We start from the raw sequence: 13,957 nt of genomic DNA, 5'->3' as shown, positions 1-13,957 counted from the left end.
CTGGCTAACATGGTGAAACCCTGTCTCTACTAAAAATACAAAAAACTAGCCGGGCGTGGTGGCGGGCGCCTGTAGTCCCAGCTACTCAGAGGCTGAGGCAGGAGAATGGCGTAAACCTGGGAGGCGGAGCTTGCAGTGAGCCGAGATCGTGCCACTGCACTCCAGCCTGGGTGACACAGCGAGACTCCGTCTCAAAAAAAAAAAAAAAAAAGAAAAGAAAATCACAGAGTGGCCGGGCGCGGTGGTTCATGCCTGTAATCCCAGCACTTTGGGAGGCCGAGGCGGGTGGATCACGAGGTCAGGAGATCGAGACCATCCTGGCGAACGTGGTGAAACCCCGTCTCTACTAAAAACACAAAGAAATTAGCCGGGCGTGGTGGCAGACTTCTGTAGTCCCAGCTACTCAGGAGGCTGAGGCAGGAGAATGGCGTGAACCCAGAGGGTGGAGCTTGTAGTGAGCAGACATCGAGCTACTGCACTCCAGCCTGGGCGACAAAGCAAGACTCTGTCTCAAAACAACAACAGCAACAACAACAACAATCATAGAGTGACCCCTAGAGCACTGTAGTACAGCCTCTCCTCTTCCAGTGTCCTTTATTTGAATTCCTTGGGAATGTGTCCTTGGGCAAATGCAGAAAATATTTTACTGTTAAGCCAGTTCTTGGGTTCTGTTGTCCCACCAAGATGGGGATACTGGGGAGAAAAGGGGGGAAATAAAATGACTGGGGAATGGTTCTGTTGTAGAAAGGCAAGATCAGAGCAAATTTCTTTGGCTAAATAGTCTAAAATTTAGTTTCTTATATTTGGAAAATAATCTTATTAGCTTAATTTTACCAACGAATTCTTCCATTTCCTTGAAATGTGTGGTTTGTGGTTTTCTTGCGTGTGTGTGTGTGCCTCTGTGTGTGTGCATGTGTGCATGTTTTAAAATTCTGCAAATATAGAACAGATGAAGTCTTCATTCCTAGAAAAACACTTTTTCAATTCTGTGCCAGCTAAGAGGAGGCTGATGGCCTTCTCTTCTCCGTGTGGGCACCCGTGGGGCTTGCTGACCTCATCCTTTGAGGGTAGATCTGTATTGTCAAGAACTCAGGAGAAGGCTGGTGGAGTTGCCAGTAGCTTGGCTTCCATAATGCCATTTGGCTTTGCTTTAGGGGAAAATACAAAATTAAATTAATGCTGCTTTTATTCCTAAAACATACCTTATTAGTTGCTTTGCTTTCAGTGGTACTGGGGAATTTATAAAACCATTAGGATTCAATCAGTTGAGACTGAAAATAGTTCCCCATTGCAATAAGCCATGTTTACCTGTCATCCCTTTCTTTGTCCACATGCCAACACTTGCCCTCTGAAACTGATGAGCCCGGGGAGAATCCACATAGTGAGTCATGCCTATAATCACCATCTATGCTTCAATAAAGGCAAAATCTCAAATTGCTTCAACAACAGTAAGTCTTATGACAATCTTGTAAGGGGTTATTACTATTATTATGTTGCTCATTTAGTCAAAGCACTCAGAGACGAAGGGGCTGTTCTCAGGTCAAATGGTGTAATACCAATTAATATAAACTGGGCCTTCTGCTTTAACCCAGTTCACAAATGATTAGACTTGCTATCTAGACAGTCAAGAAGCCTTCTGGAACCCCTACTCAGAACTAAGAGTGTTGATATACCTTGGGGATTTTTTTACATTCTCTATCAATTTCAACCTTATTGTACTGATATGAATTTTTTTAATGCTGTGAAGAAAAGACTGTTTAACAGAGACTCTCACTGTAGCAGGTGAGCATTAGTACAACGGGCTCTTCTCTAACTTTCCCACACATCAGTGTGCATACTCGGCCCAGGTTGAGGTGAGTTTTATAAAGACAGATTGCAACCATGCAATTTTCCAGGTTGGTGGAGCCCAAGTCAGCTGCGAATAATGAAGGGAGAAAAGTTTGGAAAAAAACCTGTTTCAACTTTTCCCTCCCTTTCGTAACACTCATCACCCTTGAAGAGAATTGCTTTTTTCCCATCTTTCTTTCCCATAGGGCCATAACCAAATCTGCTTGTTCGTCATCATATCCCCAGCACCTCTCATTTGTTGCATGGAAGAATCCATTTCTGTATGGGAGGGTACTTGTGTAACCTGATGTTAATTAAAATGTGCACATCTTTTTACAAAATGACACAAAAGTCAATTGTTTTCTTTATGATGAAATAAGCCAACATAGGTAAAACGCTTAGAAGAAGAGTGCCTGTAAGCTATAAAGGTGTATGCTATTATTATTGGCAGTATATGTTATTTGAATTTAAAGACTATAACAGAATAATGAACCACTTCAGTACTGAAACGACGTAGATTCAACTGTAAGTCCTCTGGTGATTTGTGCCACACCAGGCAAGTTGCTTATTGCCAGTGGCATTTCTTTTTTGATGTGAAATCAGAAGGGTGGTTCCTTTCTTTCTGCCTCTTACCTAAGAGCACAGATAATTTGGGATGTGAACAGGTGCTTTGAAATCGCTAGATGGAAAGATCAAATGTGCTTTTCCTTGAACAGGTTTGAAATACAATTAAATTATTTGGCATAAGAGGGGTAAATGGTAGAAAGACATAATGAAATTATAATTACTACCATCAGGCTACTCACCTCTTGAATTCTTGGTGACATATCAGATAATATTCCTCCCCAAGATCTCAGATTGATACCTTGAGAACGGCTGTCTAGGAGTGTGGGAAGCTGTAATTGACAGTAAAACAATTTTTAAAATATATATATGTTTGTAGGTATATACACACATAAGCACTATCTGATCTCCTATATGCTTGAAAACTCCCCTTCTCCTCCTTTCTGATCGCAGGACCTTTTCTGCAAGATTACTTTTAGAAACAAAACTCTTTTATTTAATTGACAAATTAAAGGCTCTCATTCCAAGTCTCCCTGCTGTGCTTGTCAATCACAGATAGTTTCATAGTTATATTAAATACTATCACTATTTCAAAGTGATTCTGGTTGCTGTTTTAGCGACACCAAACAAGATTCCTAGAGGAAGGAAAACAGAGAGCAGCTGACAGAGTGTGAAGGAAGTGCTGAGGGCCTGGGGTGCCCATCTGTTCACCTCGGAGCTTTGTAGACACTGCAGTCTTCTCGTCACTGTTTACATCTGTCTTCCTTTGTGCCATTTTCAGACAGGTTGTGTCTCTTCCTTCATTCAACACTGCTCTCTCATGGAGGATTTGACCAGCTACATCACCTTTATTTTAAAGCAGCTGCTGGCAGGCATCAGAGAAGTTCCCTTGCAGATTCTCCAACTGCCAGCAGTGTTCAGGAAACCCCAGCCCATACGGACTCAGCACTGCTCCTGCATTTGCCACCTCGGCAGGGGATATGGAAACCCCCAAGTGTGCTACCTCCAAGCCCCAGAGCCTGATGTGAACATCTGGTTTTCTGGAAACCAAGATCACGTCCTGTTTGACTTCATTCTTCATGTTTCAAAACTGATGGAATCACTGATCCTAGAGGAGTCGTGTAGGACTGAGTTCGAAGTGTAAAGTCAGTGGCTTTCAAACTCAAGCATGCTTCCTGAGTAGGCGTGAAGTGAGCACTGGGCATGCGCCTTTTAACGAGCTAGACTTGTAATTCTCCTCCAAGTTTCTGGGGACCAAAAGCCTCAGCTTTTTATTTGCCAGCATGGTTCTCCTAAATGATCACTGAGCTGATCTAACTTGCAGCAAAGCTGACAAACAGGTGGAGTTAGGCTTTGACCAGCCAGGTTCTCATATCTAGCTGTGTGTCTTTGCCCCTCTCCTCTCTGCTGTAGATGCAGAAGTCCTTGTATTCTTTTTGACCTTGAAACTCTAGAATAAATGTAGGTACACTCAGGAAGCATTCATATTTCAGGCTTATTTTCTAATTGTGAAATGAAAGGCTTTGTTAGGTATGAGAGCTACAAAGCAGATGGGTAGAATTTTCCAGAGGAAAGAACAGCTAAGCTGCTATTGACACTACACCACTGAGAAGCGTCTCCCTTCCTTGACCGGAGCACTGGACCGAGGCATTGGTCTTGCCGGGAGTACTCTTCAAACTCCTTGGAAATAGCTTCAGTGGGTGCTGGGCAAAGCACTTTAATTTCTGTTTTTTCCATACAAGGGTGGGGCTGAGAAGAGTGGGTGGGAAGGGAGGAAGCAAGCCGGCAAAACTGTGTGTCAATAAGCAAGTTATCACTAAGTCCTGGCCATCCTCCCTCCTGTCTCCCCTGAGGTTATTAGAGATGAAAAGAGACCTGAGAGACATATCAGTAAAATGGCCACATGTGGATTTTGATTCCAATCTGAGCAAACCAGCTGTAACAATTGAGGGAAAGTGGACATGGACTGGGTATTAGGTATTATTAAGACATTATGGTAAATTTTGTTGGGTATGATCATAGCATTGTGATTTTATTAAAACAAATAAGTTCTTATGTGTTAGAGATACATAGGGAAGTATACATGGTGAATTGATATATTGTCTGTGATTTGCTTCAAAAAAACTTTAGGAAAAAAAAATGGAGAACAGTTAAAACAAGAACACCCAAATATTGATAATAGTTGAAGCTGGGTGATAGGTCCATGGGAGCTCATTATATTATCCACTCTACTTTGATACTTTTTTCCTATAATACAAAGTTTTAATAATAAAAAAAGATTTTAGTGTGTATGCAAAAATAAATTGTTGAATGAGCAAATACTAAGGAAGTATCCTATCTTTTTTGTTCTTCCCCTCTAGGACTGCCTTTGTTCACTTCCCTTCTAGAATATTTCATCAAAATAGGCATAGAAAAAGGACTGGCCTTCTTGCCAGTCCCCTTGCCTCTAGTCCCTCTGGGTCTTCATATGGTGGAAGAAGCAAGCTGGCTTTCTGGGGTTTTACAAGGGCACTAATACCAGTCATGACCTAATCACCTCCCAAAGGCCCCACCTCATAATGCCATCATCTTGGGGATGAGGATTTCAACATATGAATTTTGGGGAGGATGTAAACATTCAGATCATAGCATGCATCTCCTCTGCATTTTTAACACCCTGTTGCCTAAGAGTCCTAATAAATGAATAACATGAAGCATAAGAAAGACCACAAGAATAATGCACACACGAACCCATTCCATTAACCTTGCCTGGCACTGAGTGACTAGGCTGTGTCACAGTGACAAAGATTGATGCTTATCTATGCAATTTGGCTAAAGGTGATCATGCCTGGCCCGGTCTCCCATGTATACAGGATGAGCCTATGGCACAATGGTAACCAAAAAGACACCAGGAGAAGTCCCAGGCTGGGGTTTCTGGAGACAGTCTTTTGAAGTAGGCCCCTCTGCCCTTTGCCTGGCCCCTGCCTGCAACATGGATGGACTGGAGGAGGCAGCTCAGGTGTTTTGAAGTCACCAGATGACGAGCATATGCTGGGGATGAAGGAGGGAAACACAGAGCAGCCTGGGGTCTTGAGGAAACCTGTGGTGTTCCAAACCTCTCTTGGAGGACCCAGCACCAGACTGTGCAAGGGGAGAAAAATGAAAGCCATTGCTTCTCTGACTTTTGTTACTCACAGCCAGGTGCAGTTTCTGAATGATAAAATCCCACATTTGAGAAATACGTATTGAGTGTCTACTATTGTGCCAGGTGCTGGGGGCACGGCAATGAATAAAACAAAGTTCTCGCTTCATGCGGTTTGCCTTCAAGAGTCTCCCTGAGGCTTCACCAGCCCTCCCATCACTGTTGTCATGCTGTGTATATGCCCAAGATTCTCCCACAGGAGAGAAAGAATCTACCTCTGACCCCTTATGTCTCCCTAACTACAGTCTATCCTCTCTCCTCCACCCTTCATTCCCGCATTCTTTTAAGCATAGTCCACATTCAGTGACTTCACTTCCTCACCAACACTTCCCTGGCTTCTACCCTCACCATTCTACTAAGATGCTACTAAGAACCCCCCAGTTTTCTCCTGGTTTTTAAGTCTAATGGACATTTTTGGTTCTTGTCTTTTCAGACCTCTCTGCTTTTCTCAACATTTCTGATCATGTCCTTTTCCTCCCTGGTTGTCTGTGACACTGCTTTTGCCTGGTTTGCTTTGTTACTTCTCTGCCTTTCCCACCAGCAACTGTGCCTCTACCTTCCCCTAAAGTGCTGAGGTTCCCAAGGGCCTCCCTTCCTCCTCTCACTCTGCACACTCTCCGGATAGTCTCATTTCCTTTATCATCTAATCTCCTTTCTTTTTGTTGATGACTTCTAATCTGTACCTCCAACCCAGACCTCTCCCAAGAGCTTCAGACTTACATATCCAACTGTCTGCTGGGCATCTACCTAGATCCAACATGTCCTGAACTGACCATATCGTCTTCCCCCAAACCAACTTCTGCACCTGTGTGCCCTTTCTGTTGCTGGCACCACTTTCTGTCTGGGAGTCATCATTGGTTCTTCCCATCTCATTGTCTAAACCTCCAGCCTGGAAATCCAGAAATTGCTGCTGGGAATGAATGTGGGGTAGGATGAGCCCTTAGATTGCAGAGGGTAACCAAGGGACATCTGAAAGGCTACTTTAGGAGGAAGCTGGTATCAAAGACTGGAATCCAAAGAGGTTGTGCAGAGAAAAAGCAACCAGGTCCTAGATAATAGGAAGGCATCTAAGAGGGGCTAGGAGCCCAGAGGCACAAACTAAGGAACAGCCACATTCATGTTTCCAGGGAGGCTGGGCATAAGTAATCAGTCACAAGCACCCATCAGTTTTGATTATTTCCTCTTCTTTCTGAATTTGTTGTCTGTTTTTCTCACTTGAGTGTGGGCAGGAGATTGCCCATGGCCATGTGGACAATCTTCTCTCCATCCCCTCTCCTTTACTTCCACAGGCCCCAGGCACACTGTGATCTTGAAACTCCACCCCATATCACATGAACACTTTGGAAAGCATCTGTGTCCATAGCTACTCATATCTCTCTCTTTCTATAGGTCTATGTCTATGTAGGTGTATTTTTCTAAAAGCTCTTAATTTTTACTTTTGAAATTATTTGACTTTGAATAACTTACTTAATGATTTATCTGGTATAAGTTTTAAGCAATCATTGTGAATACTTAAAAATGTTTGTAAAGTGAGTTTTAATACTTAAAAATACTTTAAAATGTCTGTAAACCGTAAACTGGCTTTGAAATTTAACATTTTGTGAACATAGTAAATCCTCACTTAATTCATCCATAGATCATTGGAAACTGCAACTAAGTGAAATGGCTATAATGAAACCAATTTTACCATAGGTTAATCGATATAAACCAGAATTAAGTTTCTTTCTTTTCTTCCTTTCCTTTTTTTTTTTTTTTTTTTTTTTTGAGATGGAGTCTCACTCTGTTGCCTAGGCTGGAGTGCAGCGGCGCGATCTCTGCTCACCGCTCCGCCTCCCGGGTTCAAATGATTCTCCTGCTTCAGCCACCCAAGTAGCTAGGACTACAGGTGCCCACCACACCTGGCTAATTTTTGTATTTTTTAGTACAGACAGGGTTTTACCACGTTGGCCAGGCTGATCTTGAACTCCTGACCTCAAGTGATGCGCCTGCCTCGGCCTCCCAAAATGCTGGGATTACAGCCGTGAGCCACTGCACTTGGCCCAAAATTAAGTTTCTATAGCTTGTTTCTGGTTACAATAAATCACCAAACTTCAAAATAAAGACTAAAATACTTCTAATATTAAATATTTAAATAAATGTGAACTATACATACATTTTTAAAGATTAATTAAAAAGTAAGATAATTATTTACCCAGTTATTTCAGTTCAGAGTCATGGGTGGCTGGATTCCATCCCAGCAGCTCAGGGCACAAGGTAGGAATCTAACCTGGACAGGATGCCCTCCCATGGCAGGGGCACTCACTCCCACACCCACACTCACTCACGTTGAGATCATGCAGAAACACCATTGCCGCTAATGGGCACATCTTGGGGATGTGGGGGGAACAGGAGTACCTGGAGCTAACCCAAGCAGACAGGGGAAAGATATGCAAACCCCACGCTGACAGTGGCCCTGGCCAGGAATCAGTTTTGTTTTCTCTCATCAATGGTATAATAAAACAGTACTGAATGAAACTCAAGGGCCTTTTATCACTGAATTTAACAATGAAGTTGAATAACATTACCTTCCTTAAACATTCACTTAATATTCATTCATTATAATTCTAAAGTGCCTTCATTTTCTTTTGGAGCCAATTAAAAAAAAAAAAAAAACTTCAAATCTCAAATAGTTTTGTAGGCTTCTGTAAAGCCTGCGGTCCTTAGCCACTAGTCCTATCACTCTGGGGACTAATGGATCAAAATGACCAGCCCACCCCATCTCACCCCATTCTCACTCTACCCCTACTGGCCAGAGTCAACTCATTTCAAACTACCTCACCTTCTCCAGAAAGCCTTCTTCCCCCATCACCATGCTCTTCCAGCTTTCCTTCCCCATGGGTTAGGTGCCCCTCCTAGCTATTCCTGTCTTTCTCAGTGCATTTATTTATCACTTTTATTTTGATTTGCTGTTATTTTTTAATGTATCTGTCTCTCCACTAGACTATCAAGCATAGGAATAGGTTTTATTTTGTGTGTCTTTTATCTTCAGGCATGGTACACAGTAGGTGCTCAATAATATGTGTTGTGGTAATTAATGAGTAAATAAACTATAACAGAGTAGGAAAGAGACCGTGTCTATTGAGGTTTCAGGTTCCATGAGGGATGTATCTAGCAGGCATCATGGTGACTTACAGGGAGGGAGCAGTCAGTTTCACCTGGGGATGGGAAAGTGACACTTGAGTTGAGGTTTGTAAAGAGACAAACTGATGGCTGTGAGAGTGAAGACAGTGTCTGTGAGTAAAAGGGGAGGGCCCAGGAATTCCAGGTGGAGAAAGGAATGCGAGGAGAGTCAGCAAGAGAGTGCTTAGAGAGACAGCCAGATAAGAGCAAGACCAGGAATTTGGGGGAAAGGGAACAGAGAAACAATAGCTTGAGTGCATTTTTGTGTGGCTAATACTCTTTTTTCCATCTTGTTAATAATTTAATAACATTCATTCACCGAATAGTTACTAAGCTCCAGCTATGTGCCTAGTGCTACAGCTACAATTTCCTTCCCAGCTCTTTTTAGTGGGAATGGTAAATGATGAGGGTCCAGTCCTCACACCTTACATCTCTGAATATTGCCTGGTCCCGAGGGAGCCCTCCATATGTACCTGTTCACAGTTACCTGACTGAGGTTGCCATAAATCATAAAATAACTTTCCCAGGGCTCTCCTCTTCTTTGGGTTCCCCCTCCCCGATTATCTATTCAAATTCACATGAATTGTTTCTGTCAAAGAACAGGAAGAGACTGTAAGTTTAGTTGGAATGGAACTGTGAAACTATTTCTGGAAAAAAAGGTCACAGATCAAAATGACAAACATCACACACACACACACACACACACACACACACACACACACACACTTCCTATGCCAAACAAGTTCTCTTAATTTTCCAAGTAAAAAATAACTCTTCCATGTCACACATCACAACTGACCAAGCACTGCCAACCCAAGTTCAAGGTCAGACTAGACCTCTTAAGGAAGATAAGGCTGTGAAGGGATCTGCCTCTATTAACTGAGGTCAGTCTAAGGGGCCCTTAGGCCTTGATCCTGTGCTTAAGAAATTGATACAAGGTCCTAGGCAGCAGCCAAGAAGATTCTGGCCCTAAGAGGCCTCCGCTTGGGTTGTCTGGGATCAAAACCATGTCTCTCCTTTGGGACTGTGTAATATTTTTTCTTAAGGTAGAACAGACACGTTTATCATCTCCTAAAAAGTCTTGTTTGCATAGTATTTCTGATGCTTTGGATCAAATGTGTTCATCAAACAGACGTCACTCTACCAGCATATGAAATGTCTTAGGCATTGAATGTTTTGTTGTTTTACTTTCTGTGATTCAAAGAAGACAATCTGGAAACAGTATTAATTTCTAAGTTGAGGATATACCTAACACAAGGGTAAATAAGTAGCCTCAGGTGAAACGTGTCTTTCTGGGGCAGACATGGCCTCTGGTGCCATGGAAGGTTCTGAAGGGAGGGATGAGCTGCAGTCTTGAAGGCATGCAGACCAGAGGTGAAAAGCAGTTGAAGCAGTGGACAGAAGTGTGTGCTGCTGTGTTCAGTCCTGGGCTGAGCTACAGGAAACCCACATTTATCCGGGAGGGAAGTTGTTGCTAGGCAACTGGGAGAATGTGGATTTGAAGCATGTTTCTTGCAACCTGACAGTTGTTAAGCATCAAATGAAAAGGGAGGAAGCCGGCTTCAGTGGAGAGGGGGCAACCAGGAGGGGACACCCCGAGCACTAGGAAATGCGTCATCAGTGGAGAATTCAGACTCAATCACTGGGGGGTTGGGGGACATGCCAAACTGTCTCTACCAGGAGGTCACAGAGACACACAGTCTCCCAGAATGAGAAGGAACTGAGAGTCTCAACTAGAGGGTGGGCTCTCGGGTATGTGAACAGACAAGTTATGGGACTCTCTGTGGCTCAACAGAAACTAGGTCTTTTTCTGTCCGTCCCAGTATCTGTGGTTAATGAAAGCAAAACTGAGCTTGGAATCTAGGGGCAGCCAAAAGGTCACTCCATGAGACAGACCTTCTCCTGGTCTGGGGGGTCTGAAGAAGGAGAAATGGGGAACAAAGGGCCTCTCAAAAGAGGCTGTGTTCTTGCTTTCATAAGAGCAAAATGCTTTTTGTTCAAAGTGTTTTTCCATCTCTTCTCTAATGTGAATTTCATTATTATTCCATGAGCTATGTAGGACAAGTCTTATTTTCTCGATTTTACACATGTGAGGCTAAGATTTCCTTTAAATGGCAGCAAGTTAGGAGCCAACATAGAGCCAGGGCCCAGTCTCTCAGACACTAAGAGATGCCTGTATGCCCCAGCAGCTGCCCAGGCCTGTGGTCCTCACGCCATTGGATCCTGTGCTCAGGGGCAGGGAGGATGCTGAAGGGGGCAGGGAGGATGCTGATTACTTCATAAACAAAGTTAAGGAAGAATTTGTGTATATTGAGACCTCTTCGTAAAGGATGTATATTAGAGGTAGGTAGAAAAACATTTTATGTAAAGGCTATTAACCTGGGGTCTGGCTTCAGCTGCTCCATGAGCCCCATCCTGTGTGTCCACGTGAACTGGGTTTTCTTTAGGGAACAGGTCTAGAGCTGTAGTCAGATTCTCGAAGGTAATCCTAATCCATAAGAAAGGTTAAGAGCTACTGTTCTGTAGAGATAAAACATATCAGAAGCCAAAACCCTTCTTAAAACCAACTGACCCTGGAGAGAACCTGACGCCTCACACATTGGGGCACACATTGGAGGCGCCCAGTGCGTATTTACTGAACAAAGGCCAGGACCCCAGGACTCATTATCCTCAATGGCAGTCTTCCCAGGGGCCTGCTGTTGTCTTAAGTGACTTCAGTTTTGACCTCTCAGTATTTCTTTCTTTGTAAATCCATAAAAGCAACATCTGATCTGTCATGAAAATAAGCCCTGGCCTACTGCCTGCCTAGAGCTGAAAAGACATCAAGGCAAGCAAGTGACAATCGAGCCAATAGGTTCGATGTGCACGAAGGGGCCTCTCTTTTATTTCATTTTTATTTCTTCTTTGTTGAAATCCGTTCACCCAGAGGATATTTTGATTGTAATAGGTACAGATTTTTGTAGATGCAGGCAGAAAAAATACTAATGCATTAGTGGGACCTCACTGTGAAATCCTGTAGATGTGGGGGTTTCCCAGATACTTGACGCAGCAATATCCATCCGAAAATTGAAATGCATAGTTGAAAATTTAACAAACTGCAACGAATGACCCAGGAGAGCAGCAACTGGCAGCTCTCACTGGGCAGGGGGCGGTCCACCCATGCCTCTCCCCAGTGACTCAGGAATTCAGGGAGCAGAGCCGAGAACTAAACAGGACATTGATAGGCGCATGTAGTCGGAACCCCAATATTGGGCCCTTTTCTTCCTGGAACTCAATGTCCAGCCACTCCGTAGTCAAAAAGACATGGATAAAATGCAATCAGATAGTAAAAATGGCAACAGAGCAGTGCTTGGGGGACAGAAAAGAAAGCTGAATCATGCCACACTGGAAGCATTTTCAAAGGAAAACCGTGAACCCAAATGCCGAGGAGGCTGACTTTTCTCTATCAACAGGCATTTAGGAGGGGGAAGGGAGGGAGACTCAGACTTCCCAGCAGCGTGGCAGGTCTTGGCACCCGCCTCGGTTCCCCTGCCGAACTTCCACAAATAAACATTCAAAGCAGAAGGGAGAGATTTGCTTCTCAGCAAGATTTCAAAGCTGTGCACCAGAGTTGGAGAGAAAACAGGAAGGATGGTAGGGGGAAGAGGGGGGGGGGGAGAAAGAGGGGGGAGGAGGGAGGGGGGAGGAGGAGGGGAGAGGAGGGAAGGGGGAGGAGGAGTGGGGGAGGAGGAGGAGGGGCATGCATGCCTTGGGCCAAATCAGATGGGAAGCGTCCCAACCTCTCACCCGAAACTGACACACCATTTTTTATGAGGTGCGAAACATTTCAGGTAGTGTTGGCACTAATAATACCTTGGGCCCAGGTCTGAGCTTCTGGGTTTCAAGCTGGGGGCGTTAAGCCTGCAAAGGCCGCAGGTGAAGACAAACTCCTTCAGGTGAAACCAAGAGTGGCTATTAATAAATTTCCTTGGAGAAAATTCAGTCATTTGGCTCTCGTTGCTCTCCCAGACCACCTAGGTTAATCTGCGTGTGCGCACTTGCAAGTGAACGTGTGCGATAGTGTGCAAATGAGTGCGTGAGTGTACGAGTGGGGATGGGTGGGATGGTGTGGGAGGGATGTAGTAAGGCCATGGGTACTACCTTTGGATTGTTTGAAGATGACAACACTCACTTCTGATCTCCAAGGAACCCAGAGAAAACACAGCTGGTCTCAGTCGGTGCTAACCCCAGCGTCCCCCCTCCGATTCTTCGGGCTCCACAAGTTCCCACGTCTCGGAGGTTGCACCCACAGCCCCAGCTCCTTACTCAAAGTGGGCTGGTGCCGTTACAGTGGTTTAGTGAGATTTTCCCTCTTGCTTTGTTAATGAGAACTCATTTGGCATTTAATAAAACCTTATTTATACACTGGCCTACGTGCATATGAGAAACAGCCCAGAACAGAAGGCCCAGCATTCCTGCACTGCAGCTAAGCATGGCTGTGCGCCAAACAGCTGCAATAACAGCCGCGTCCCGGCGGAGCCCCTTCCCCGGCCCCGGAGCAGCCCCTGCCTGCCTGATGCTCCTCCCAGAGGGTCGGAGGGTCTGCCCTGAGCCTTTCTGGGCCTGCCTCAGGCTTGTGTTTCTGAAAACCCAAATAGAATGGGTCCAGGAGCAATAAAGGCAAAGTCCCATTTTAATGCCTGATATTTCTTTCAGGTTTCTTTTTTTTTGGTAAATTTTTGTTTTTAGTGTAATCCATTTGTCAAACGGAAGAGCACATTTTAAAGGCACCAGAAGACTACATATGTCCTGCGTCGGTTGGATCTTTCCCCACCGAGGAGACTGAAGCAGGAGTGAGAGGAGAGCAGGTAGAGGTGGTGCTCCGAGGTCAACTGAGGCCGGCTCCCCACAGGGCTTTCTCCTCTGGGCAGTCTCCCGGTCCACTACAGGCTCTGTTGCTCACCAGCTTTGTTAACAGAACAGGAGAGAGAAAGCATCTCCACACCACAGTGGTCTCATGGGTGATCAAATGAAAGTTCTTTGGACCCTCAGAGGTGTGTGGGGTACTATTATTATGCGTGGTCTATAGAGATCGAGGTTGTAAATCAAACTCTTAAGTTCTAGGTCAGTGATTCTCAGTCTTGCCTGGACATTGGACTTACCTGGGAAGGTTTTTAACACAGTGAAGCCAAGGCTGCACCCTAGGCCAGCTGACTCAGAATCTCTGGGGGTGGGGGCCAGGCATTT

The 13,957-nt window shown here is 44.5% G+C and overlaps 1 protein-coding gene across 1 annotated transcript in view; it reads right to left on the bottom strand.

Annotated features, from left to right (window-relative positions):
* The window catches only part of LOC105485411 (ATP binding cassette subfamily A member 4), a 126,388-nt gene that overhangs the window by 87,576 nt on the left and 24,855 nt on the right, over positions 1–13,957 (bottom strand). The window contains exon 7 of the mRNA XM_011747756.3: positions 2,634–2,723. Within this exon, the coding sequence (XP_011746058.2) occupies positions 2,634–2,723 (90 nt within the window). The remainder of the gene's footprint in view (positions 1–2,633; positions 2,724–13,957) is intronic.

This window comes from Macaca nemestrina, chromosome 1 (genome assembly GCF_043159975.1).
Source record: "Macaca nemestrina isolate mMacNem1 chromosome 1, mMacNem.hap1, whole genome shotgun sequence".
Taxonomy (NCBI): Eukaryota; Metazoa; Chordata; class Mammalia; order Primates; family Cercopithecidae; genus Macaca; species Macaca nemestrina.
The sequence above is the reverse complement of the archived record's forward strand: the minus strand, read 5'-3'. Positions and strand labels throughout refer to the sequence as shown.